We start from the raw sequence: 12,548 nt of genomic DNA on the forward strand, positions 1-12,548 counted from the left end.
TTTCTTTTTTATTTTCTGTTTTAAAGAGAACATGATTAAATATCTTTGTATTTCAAAAGGAAATTTTTTTCTTAGTGGACACATTATGAAATTCACATTCAGTGCAGTACTCACATGCACCCGTAAAACAACTCGCCCTTTCAAAGGGAGCAGTGACAAGAGAGTTAAAAGTGATAGAGGGAGGAATGAGAAATCAGCCCATGCCACATACTGTGCCTCTCAAGAGGAGGACTGTCTGTCAGGAGCTATGGAAAGAAAACGTTGGGATTCATCCATGAAGCCAGGGAGGACTGGCTGCAGCGCAACAGGAAAATAAGACAGTGGAATACGTGGAATCCCTTAAATATCAGTCGGCAAATGCTTTTTGACCTTGTATAGATGTGGCAAAGCCCTACCAGGTAGTTTCTCTATCCACGACATCTCATGAAAGCTGAGTCTCCAGAAAGGAAAGAGGGACTAGCTCCACTAGTTCCGCTTCAGGAAACACTACCCTGAGCTAAGCCATTCATTTATTTTCAAACACAAGATGTGGCATTTTGTATCAATAACCCTGTTGAAGAAAAACAGCATTAAACTTGTGCACTGTCAGGTCTCATTCTAACCAATGCATTGAAAGAAACAAAACCACATTGAATCCGCTAGGAATGTCCACACTGAGGACACAGGAAAAACAAACAGGGGATTCACAGCATCCTGAAAGGGTTCCAGAGATAGGTTAGGAAAGCCCACCACACAGCCATCGTTCTCAGACTCACCTTGCAGAAAAAAGGTCAAGCAAACACACAGAAGAGACCGTTCTCTTCCACTTAAGTATTACTCCTTAAAAAGTAGTTGCTGCTGAAAGTTTCCCACAACAAGAAGCTCTTTTGATTCTGAAATTGCTCCACTAAGGGAAATTTTAGTAGTCATCGTTTTTACTCTGGCTTTACGTTCTGGACTTTTGCCTAGGCAATGTTAAACCAGGAACAAAATCTATTTAAAGTATATGCACAGTACATATTATGCATAGATGTCAAGGGATGGGAGTAGGTTATAAAACATGGAATCCATGATATTTAAAAAAAAATAAAAAAATCATTGTTCAAAGAGCTTAGGGAAAATATAACACTGTAATTGAGGCTATGAGGTCATAATCCAGTTCCCCAATAGGACAAATGGTGAGGCCAACAGTACATTAGTTTGTCCTGAAGCAAAAGTTGACTGAGAGGAAGTAAAATAGCCCAACACAACTCTGTGACTCGGTTTTTCAAAACTGTTACTAAACCAATTATCAGAAAAAAAAAAACCCACCAAATTCTATCAAATCAATCACAAGAACAGCAGGAATAACAGCAGACAATACCCTGATCCTGTTTGCAAGACCTGAGGAAGCCTACATGCTTCCTTGATGTGTGCTGTATTTTATTTATTTTAAAGAAATACTTGTTTCTATTAGCAGAAGACACATTGAGTAGTGAGATAACCCTACAACAATGTCATCTGCTTCCAGTAACCGCTCCTTCTAGGCAGCTTTCAGCACAGATGTTTCAAGTCTGCTATAGACCCAGGCTCAAGGTAAAATACCAAGGGAAACAGCACATCTCCTTCAGCTTGTTCCCTCACAGTGTTGGCCAAGAAGAACAACGAAGGCCACTGGTGTTCCAATTTACACAGTTAATCTGTGTGTGTAAAATATTCAACATGTAAGCACAGAAGACAAAAAAAAACCCCCAAAACCAAAAACAAACCAAAAAACCACAACAACCTTTTAAAAGAACATACATCAAGTTTTGTTTCTTTTCCAGCACAAAGGAATGGAAATCCCCCCACTGACTTCAGTGGGAGCTGGGCCAGACCCTGAAAGTCTTCACATAAATTTCCATTAAGAAGTTGCGTATTGGTGTTAAGACATTTCTGTTTTATCCCCTGCTTTTTTCCTCCTGATAAACTGCACTCTTGCAGCACATAATGTCTGAAAATGAAGTTTATATTATAAAGAAAACTTTCTGAGGCCTGCAACTGTATTAAACATAATAGTCAGAACTGAAGACCATGAGTATAAGAAATGATTATACTTTGGTTTATTATGCAATGAGTTAATTTAAAAGGTTTATAATAACCAAAATCTATCATAAAACATGACAAATAATGGCAAAATGTCATTGGTTCAATGGACCGAGTTAATCCCATACTTCGCAACAGTTGTATTGTGTTTTTTAATATTGCTCGTATGGATTACAAAGCAAAGCAAAGCCCCAGCAGAGAGACAAACAATTGTGAAAAGCAGGGACAGACAGAATGTTGTTATGATTGTACAGCTCCCATTTTGCACAATTATTTTCACATTGCTCACACTCAAGACAGCTTTCATGGCCCTCAGTTTGTGAAAAGCTCAATTCTGTGTTTGTATTTCAGCATTACCTCTAAATGAACTTACGCTAATGAAAACATCCGAGTATTTAAAATTTAAATGCAAACAGACTAAAGCTCAAAATATTCACCTGACTCCACGTGGGTGAAGTCAAAAGCACGTTTGAGTTCTTGAATCTAGTGATGTGTCCTGGACACAACCCAAACTTGCACCAGGATGTGAGCAAAGAACAGCCTTGTAACTTGGTTTTGACAAGGAGAAAACCTCGGAGCCCAGGTCAGGAGCTGACCAGGACTGCTGCGTGCAGTGTGGCACCACTCAAACTAGAGGCACCCTTTGTATTTCAGCACCATTTTGTACACTACCAGTTCCCAAAACAGTTTCCCTCTACCTCTTAATACCTAAATAACTCAACCAAATGGTCTTTCTTTTTCATTAGGGCACCCCAAATGACAGTGCGGTATTCTACAGAAACACAAAGGGTGTAATTTACACTGATCAAACCCATAAAAGAAAAAAAAACTCAGTAAAGAGCCTGGAAGAAATTCAAGCCCAGCATATCCAGAAATAACTTCCAAATGTCTCAGCAGTATGGACCAGGCAAACCCCTGTCCCTACAACTTGCAACTGAATAGGTTTAAAGTAAAGAGACTTGCTGACAGCAAGGTTGGCCTTTCTTACCTTTTGCCACATTTTGATGAAGAAGAGCTCCCCAGAAAAATTGAAGAAAACATTGGTGTCGTAGGCATCATCCCCAATGTTAGAGATGGAAATGTTAAGTGAGATGTTCCTCACCGCTCCCAGGGCCAGGTAAGCAGTTCTGTCATCAACACTGTAGGCAGAAACAATTACATTGGTTTAACTCTGGGCAACTTTCACATTCTGGTCCTTCTTTATTCCTGCCATGGAAACGTCACAACTCAGCTGCTTAAAAGCTCAGCTGTTGGTAATTCGGGATTGTGCTGAACCGCCAACACAATGTGTGGGGGGCTATACTGGGAATGAGCAGCTCCCGAGTCCTGGTTCTGACACTGCCTTTTGTGACTGTAATGAAACTCCATGATTCTCATGTGAAACTATTTCATGTGACTTATTGTTAATATTATTTTATTGAGAAAAAAATAGTTGAAGACGGTAAAGTAATTGGACAGGGGAAATGTAACAAATGCAAGCTATTACGCCCACGTTCAAGTACACAGGCTATTTTGTCTCTTACTATTCAAACTTATTCTAACATTCTAGTAACTTTCTCAAAATCTTCTTAGAGTTATGTTATGGATAGAAAAAAAAACAGAAAAGGGGGTCAAATAAAATCCAGAAACGAGTGCAAGTGGAAAAATGAATGAAAATTATAACCACTATCCACTGAATGTGACAAATCTTTCCTTGGGTGTTTATGCTGGACCTAACACAATGGAATCATCTTCTATAAGTAGAATACCAAGGGAACGGTTGAATTAAAAAAATAGCTATGCATCATGAATTAATATACTATTGTAATAAGGCATCACAGATCATGAACACATAAACACAGACATGCAGAGGCACATAGAGGCAAATAAAAATATTCATACACATGCATTTATTATTTGATATTTGGTATACATTTAATCACACTAGTCTGTCCAGAAGATACGCTAACACGGAAGAATGAGGGATAAAGATATATCACAGAAAAACATAATATCAATGCACAGATCTGTAGGTCTAGGAACTAAAAGTGCAGTAAAAGATGGTCTGAAATATAACAAGTATAAATGCAAAAATAAGCAAAAATAGCCAAAATATCATCAAACTGGCTACAGTTATCATAACTGGAATCTAAGACCCTTTGTATATTCCAGAGAAAGAGAGACAGCGTCACAGGGAAAACACTAAGTAGCCGGTCAGAAAAAGGCAGAGACCTCCAGCCACACAGCAGAGAGACACTCCAAGTTATTTCCTCTGGGGCAGGGCCAGCCTGATAGTCAGAAGGACCCTCTAAGGAAAAGTACCCTCACACCACCCACCCTGGCAGGCACTGGTGCACGATGCACGCACACGCAGCAGCGTGCAATAGCACAAAGAAATGCGTAGCCAGTCAAGTCACCTTTCTTTCATTCACCCAGTTTCCATGAAGGAATGGCTGTTCTGGGGACACGCTGCTCCTCTGCATATCAGCAATTGTCTGAAAATGGCAGGGACTCAGGGTGAGAGCTGTGTATACTGGGCTCGCTGGGCTCCATCTCCCTGCGTTTGCCAGGGAGTTTCTAGACATGGGTTTCCAAAGGTACAGACCGAAGTAGCCAACCGCTCTTGTGAGTAAGAAGTTCAGAACAAAATGGTCTAGACTCAGGCTTTAAAGCTGATGGCTGTGGATTGTGAGTTTCACTTTTCCACGTAACACAGATGATATTTATAGCATATTTATTTCCTGTACTTCATTTATTATGATCTTCATTTATTATGATCTTCATTTATTAAGCCCAAAATTATGGCTTACAGTTCAATGACAGCTTCTTATGAGGCAGATAGGAGCCTCCAGGAAACATGCCTGCTTTTTCAAGCTTACAATCAACTGCAGGCACCAACCAACTCTACCAATAATTGGACACTTTGCTTTCTAAACATTATGGTTTATTCTTATAGTCAACTATCAGTGCAAATAAACATTTGAGAAACCATACACAGTGCAGGATCCACTGCAAAACTAGTTTGAAAGGTCCAAACAATTTGAGTCGTTGCTCCTTTTATTCTAAATTAATGGCAAATCTATATGAGAGTACTTGGAAGCATTTAACATTTTGGCCCCAACTTCAATGTTTACTGTTGAAAAGCAGACAAATTATGAAGATACTAAACAATCTGCTGGGATTTTCTAATAATCAGAAGTGCATATTTGGAAGCAAAGAAATAAAACAACCATTTATTACTGTGAATTATTTCTCATGAACTTTATAATCTCACTTCTTGCAATCACTTCAAAACTTAATCAGCGTCTATCAAACCCATTAGCAAAATCTGGCAGTATCACTTCCGTAAGCAAAGGAACGTTACAAGATATTTATCTTATGCAGGGTTGATACCAAATGCAATGAATGCTACAGAATCCTCCCTGAATTGGTTGTAGCAGCACTTTGAGATTTTAACATAAAATCAAGGCAACCGAGAATACTTTCATTCCTACTGAATAATGAAAAATACTCAGAATGAAATCCTATTTAAAACTAAACCCACAAAAAACGTCAAAATAAACACCACTGAGTTGTGATACTCCTTTCTAAAGCTATCACTCCTCTGTTAAAAAGTGCATCGTAGCAAAATGGTGTTTATAACAACATTTTCCTCAGCAGAGAAAGAAAACCAACTTTCTAAGAGCACATTGTAGTTGCTCCTACACAAAATTCACACAGTAATAAACTCTGAAAAACCTCACTGGTTTTAGGCTGACAGAGGAGTTCAGGTCTTCCCCTGAAAGGTTATATGAGATTGTGCTGTAAGTTCCATTTTAAGAGAACAGCTTTCTGAGTCATTAAATCTGTGTACATCTGGAATCAATCAGGTTCACTTGCAGTGAGAAAAGGATTAGGAATCTCCCGGCTCACAGGGGAGCTCCCAGGCCCTGTTTGCTGTTGGAGAGCGTAACGTCATGGGGTGCGGACAGCCTGCTGCTCTGCCGGAATAGCTCTGCTGCCAGCCCAGTGCCATCCTCCTCTAGCGTTTGCCACGCATCAAGCAGCCCAGCTGCCAAGTGAAAATATATAACTAAAGAACTGTTGTCCCCCACCAGAAACAAGGAAACAAAGCAAAGCCACCCCTTTATCTCGACAAGGTATGTCAAACAATTTAAGAAACGTAATCAAGCAATGGCTTTCAGTTTACATTTTGTTGGATGAGAACTATAAAGCTGCCAACATCCTCAGCTCCTCGTAAGCGCGCTCGCATCAAGGAAGACAGGCTAAAAATAAACACACCGACGCAAGAAAGGCAAAAAATTTTTAAAAAGGGAAGAAAAGAAGGAAAAAAATGACAAGACATAATCACTTAATTGGACAGAAGAACACCATCTCTTTACATCAGGTAGCACACACAAATAATGAACCGGGTAAAAGTTCTGGGTAGACTATATATCTATATATACATTATATATAGGCAACCACAGTTGCACACACATACGTAAAAGCACATGAAATATGTCAAGCTATGAATGTTGGCATGGAAAGGGAAAGAAATTTGACATTCAGAAGTACTAAATACCTGCAGCTTTCATTCACATGACCCAGACTTGTAGGTAACAAGCAATTCTGAACATCAGGCGCCAAAATTCTGCTGTGGTTTTTAATTCACTGGCTGCAGTACTACACATCAGAAGTAAACAGAAATATTTAACATTTTCCTCTTAAGCAATTAAGAAAAGGAACTAAATTCCAGGATAAAACAAGGATAATATTTTTTGCATGCTTTAACGTTCTTTGTTAATGCCTGCAACACATCACTGCACGATGGTCAATGAGGGAAGAAAGACCAGCTGGGAAAGGCAAACTGAAAAGATCTGCAATTTTCATTCCCCCACCCCCCAAGATGCTGGTGTTTTTATTAACATGGATCAAGGGAGACATAATCTGCATTCCAAAAAGGTACGCAGGGACATATTTCTCTATTTCCTGCACTAGAGAGAATTGAAAAAAAAAAAATAAAATTGAAAAAGCATTTGGCACTTCCTCTCAGCCCGTGCAGACCATACATAGGGCAAGGAATTTGATGGGGTCACACTCACCCTGTTAGTCTGGGTCACCGACTTTTCCTTTTATATTGGAAGCATTTCTTTACTTAGAGCAAATCGGCACCTACATGGATAAATCACTGCTATTGCTCGATGGACAGTGGAAGTTACAGCTGGGGTCAGTTAGACTGCATGTGGGTAAAAACGCTTCAAACAACTAAAGTCCAATCTGTCCTCTACCTCCATCAGATGAAATTAAATAGAAGTCACACCTCTTTCTTTTAAATCAGTAAAAGGTGTGAGTGAGTAAACAACATTGGTCCTGTGACAGATCCAAATAGATTTCTGCCTTCACCAACCAGCGTCGCAGTTGGTCTTTGTAGGTACTAGGATACTTGAATATTACTTTCGTCTCCACAAACTGTTTACATCAACACTTAAAGCCTTTCTCCTGGCGGGGTTTTATCACAAGCTCCAGAATCAGCTGAACTTTGGGGGGAGTTTTGCAAACACTTAAACCTCAAGGGCCAATGAAAAGCTGAAACCCTCAGCCAATGTTCCAGGAATTCTTTTGGTGTCTCAGTGCAAAACTGAGATGTAGCAGCTCCATAAACAAATACAAACCAAGGAAAAATTTTAAACAACTCCACAGGGCAAAACGCTACTGGATTTTACACCACTTGGTTACACTGTCTTGCTTTGCATGTGCATTCAAGGTCAATTCTCTCTGCAAAGTTTACAGTCTAGACTAAGGACTCAGACAAACACTCAAGATACCACTGCTTATTCTGCATTAGCTGAGCTGCTGCCTTCCCCCTCTCTCACTGAAGCCTGCGCTAGCAAAGGTGCTAAGAGACCTCACGCAGTTATGACCACAGCTTAGCTGAGATGCAGGTGATGGGAAAAACATAATAGAGAATTCAAGGAGAGGGCAACAGAGGTCCTGTGTCAGCAGAGCACAGTTTGGGAGTAATATCATACCAATCTTGCTCTCTATGAAGACTGAGCACCAGTGTGCCAATGTTTCCCCACAGTAAGAGTCTGAATGTCCCATAGGAAAAAAGTGCTTACTACAGCGAGCCCAGGGCCAGAACTGCTCCTGCTGGTACCCTTCTGGAGCAGAGCTGCTGCCTCTAGCGCTTCAGTTCCCATACATACTGCAATTCAGGAATATGGCACAGAGCATTACCTTTGATTTTAAAAATGAATGCATGTGAGTAGTAAACAATGAGGGGGGAACACTCTAGGAAATCCTTTTTGCTCTTTATTAAGGTATTGAAACAACAGAGTGATTTTTAGTTACAGCTAGTTCCGATAAATTCAAAGCTTCTTTGGAAATTGTTCTCTCTTACCCAATGTAGTTTCTCCACATAAATCCTCCATAACTACACAACAGACATAACTCCCAGTGACCTATGTCTTCAAACAGTAAAAAGGGCACAACATATATATAAAAATACCTCTTACCTTATCACCCTACAGAAATCTGGTGACTTTTATTGTTATCAGTAATTTCAATTGTACACAGATGTTCAAAACCCTTTATAAACAGAATTGAAGAGTCAATGGGGAAAGAGCGACTCTGTTTTCACACAATGTTTACTCCAGAGAGCTTTTGATTTGAATGGAGTTACCCTGGTTTATGAAACTGTCACATGAAAGCAAGATGAGGCGCAACACCTATAGAAGTTCTAAACTAATCTTTCAGTCTTGCAGACACACATACAAAAATAAATCTTTTATAATCACAAGCAGCGTCCTTGAAATCAATGGTACTGTCTCTCTGGGACAAAGTTATCCCTGCATGTGCGCATAAAACAGCATGCTAAGGTTGGAGCACAAACAAAACCTAGTCACCAGTGGCAGAAAGAAATGCAAAAGATAAATGCTACCAAGCACATAGCTGGAAGTTGCATGTACCAGCCAGATGTGAAAGAAAAAAAAAATTACTTATTTTCCCCATTTCTTAAAATATTTCAGGAGCTCTGTTGAAATAGATGATTGTTGACCAGAGACCTGGCCCTGAAACTTGAGGATCGATTCAGTAGCGCTTTCTCACATACTATTTCTAGGAATTAGAACATTAACAAAGTCATCATGCAAACCATGTATTTACTATAGAAATTATGCCTTCAGAAACAGGTCTCCTATTATTATGCAGCTTCAGTTGCTTGCCCCATTCCTGGGATGCTGGGTGCAATATAAAATTTAAGAAAAAACGTACTCAGCTGAGTATTGATGAGGGAGAAAATGGCCAGTGCCATATCCGGCAATCACTTTCAGTGGTCAATAAAAAACAGTTTATCAGACATGAAATGTTAGAAACAGTACAGGTTTGCCACTTTAGGAAATATGTTTTGCAGTAGCAGGCGTTATATGTCAGGAGCAAGTTATGTCTAAACGTCAAACATGGTAAGTAACATATACCCATATGAGCACATTTCCTCTATAGCTCAATGCAGAACCAGCAAGACAATTTACCTGGTGACCTATGAAGAACCTCAGCCTTACCAGATTTTGTAATTGCAGGACATACTACCGAAATAGTTCATATAGCTGCGTCACAAAAGAGTATGTATATATGTATGTATATATACATACACACACGTATGCATCAGCCAAGATGTATTCTGCAAATCCAAAACAATGGTGCATCTGCTTTTCATTGTGGTCTGTACAGTATTGAGAATTTCCACCTCTGGAGGCAGCTAATGAATGACAGCGCTTCCTGAGATTAAGCTTTTGCTTTGTTAGTTTTATACCTCAGTTGCTAAAGCAAGAAACAAAACGGTGACTTGAACTATCCTAGGTCCATAAAATACTGATGTTGGGATACTCACAAGGAGAGCCAGGTTATATGTTAGTTCAACAATGCATTGAAATTATATGAAAGAACATCTCTTTAGGGTCTAGTTTAAAAAACAAACAGCAAAATCGTACTCCAGTAGATACAGCCAAGTGATTCTTACAAAACAAACCAGTATTTAAGAAATGACAAGACTGGCTTGTACAGTATCCCTGACTGATCATCAGTGGTCTGTTATTAGAAAATAGAGATTGGGAATCTGTATTCCTGCATGAGATGTGGACTGCTGAGGCTTGTTACCACTCATCACCTGATGGCTCTATTACCATCTGTATGGGTTCAACCACCATATGTTCAAAAGGAACAGTGCTGCTCTCTGCTATCAAACTGGAGTTATTTATTTATTTTGGGAGAGATTTATGAAGCTCTGAGTGCAACTAACCAGATGGAAACCAAGAAACCTTCCTTCATCCTCATTCACCCTCAACAAGGGAAAACATTCACTCATTCCAGAGATGATGCTCCCACTGCAAGTTGTACTACATCCTGAATAATTGCTGGTTCTGCTGGGTAGCCCTTTCAGGAAACTGCAAATCAGATTCTGGATGAGCTACAATAAAGTTTTCCACATAGCTCACAAATGCAGCATTCAATACACTAGCAATGGTCTGTAGGTAGAAGATAAATAAAAGTAAACATAGATTAGAAATCAGAACTCTACTTCCTGGATTCACCTAAAAGACTTAATTCCAAATAGAATTATAAATATACAGAAAATGCAAATTGGTATACTAATATACGTGAAGTGGTACAAGCATTTTCACTGCACCCTTTACAGTGCACAAAATTACTTTGAAATAACATTAAACTATGCTATAATTTATGAAATCACTTAAATCACAGCGTGAAATTTGGCATGGTTTTCCGAGAAAACTGAAAGTAATCTACTCATTCATTTTTCCAATGTTTTGTCATTCTTTTCTCCCTGGAAACAACTCTTTTGGTACTTCAAAAGATCTGGAGTTGGTCATACCTCAGTGCTGTCCTGAGTAACCAGTGGGCAGCACATGACTGCAGTGGGATCAGTCATGACTCTGTACTTGTGTCCCAGGATTTGGAAATACGCATGTTGGTACACACCGTTTTATACACACAAGGTCCTGACTGAAAGCTCAAGACCACTTTCCTAGCACTAGAAATGCCAAACCGTAGTATTTTCTCATTTTTCTTTTGTTGTTTTTTTTTTTGTAAAGCAGAAAATTAGCTCCATCTGAGCAGCTCGGCTATTTAGGGTAGACTGTCTAGGGTAAACAGAATGTCAAAAATATTTTTGAAAGAAGTGTTTGTTCAATGAAAGATGAAATAAGTAAAAACAAATTCTTCATCTGCTATGAATGAAGAGGAAGGGAAAAACAGATATTATCAGAGCATGTAATTAAGCTCCAAACGAAAGGATATTGTTTTTCCTCATCACGACTGTTTTGTTAAGATGCACTTCAGGGGCATAAAACCACAATGGGCATGCCATGAAACGTGAGGCCTCTCTGGAAACAAATTCCCGTTGTGTGATCAAAGGAAGATAAGTGCTGAGGCGTGAGCCTGGTCAAATTTATGAAACAGCTTTGCTTCCCACACTAAACCACAGGCTTGCAGCTTTTCTCCATGGGTTTACAAAAGCCTATGATAAGTGAAAACCTTTATTAATACTTTTTTTTAATTTTTCAAAAACACTACTATATTCATGAGATACACTCAAAAAGATCTTTCTGATCAATTTTATGTTGTTGCACCTTCCTTCAGAATACACTGACTTTCTGTACTGTTACTGCACTGGCCTATATTCTGTGCCATGACATCTTATGCTGGTGAAAAGCAAACTGGACAAAGCTGTCGTAACACGTTTTTACATACTATTTCTGGATTCCTTCAGCTCAGGTTCTGTAATAATTTGACATGCCAATATGAAACTGCTGAGCTTAATTTTTCAAATCTAGGTGCCTAATGTATGATGTGCCCAGTGAATCTGAGGGACTCCTTCCACTGATTTTAATAGGTCTATGAGCATATTCTTCATTGCATCAATACACAGCACTTGCAAAATAATCCATTTTGCAGTTGCATAGCTAGTCACCTAAGTTAAATTATTCTTTCTTCATTAATACAAATAATATGCTTACAAACTTTTCAAGCTCAAGGGCTGGGGGACCATGGAGTGGTAGTGCACACTCTCCCTTGTCTTTTCAGTGAGGTCTGGGTTAGGTACTTTGAGATTACATCCTAAAAGATCACATCAAATCATTTACCTGTCTATCAAATGAGAAGTTTCAATATTAATTTAGCTGCATATCAAGAGAGCCATGCATAAAACAACGGAGATCACAGAAACAAAAGGAGTATTGGCAGAAAACATGTTAATCCTTTAGTAAGTCACAGAAGGAATTTATTTGGAAAAAAACCCACAAACCTTCTCTGGAGATGATCAGAAAATATCTGGAAAATACTTTTTCTTCATAAATTACCACTTCATTAAAATGGAAACATTTCAAGCTCCATTAAATTTTTGACAGGCTGGGGTTTTGTCTATTCTCTGGCTAATTCTGACAGAATTAGAGACGGCCCAAGTCACAAACCTGACCTTTCAACTACTGGAAAAGGGCATTTCTCAAAAATCCCATTTTAGAAGAGAACTT

General features: G+C 39.1%; 1 protein-coding gene across 1 annotated transcript in view; it reads right to left on the reverse strand.

Moving 5' to 3' along the window:
* ITGA9 (integrin subunit alpha 9) overlaps window positions 1-12,548 on the reverse strand; it is a 232,582-nt gene that overhangs the window by 80,243 nt on the left and 139,791 nt on the right. Inside the window, exon 18 of the mRNA XM_063325548.1 lies at window positions 3,032-3,182. Coding sequence (XP_063181618.1) covers window positions 3,032-3,182 — 151 coding nt within the window. The remainder of the gene's footprint in view (window positions 1-3,031; window positions 3,183-12,548) is intronic.

Source organism: Chroicocephalus ridibundus, chromosome 2 (assembly GCF_963924245.1).
Source record: "Chroicocephalus ridibundus chromosome 2, bChrRid1.1, whole genome shotgun sequence".
Lineage (NCBI taxonomy): Eukaryota > Metazoa > Chordata > Aves > Charadriiformes > Laridae > Chroicocephalus > Chroicocephalus ridibundus.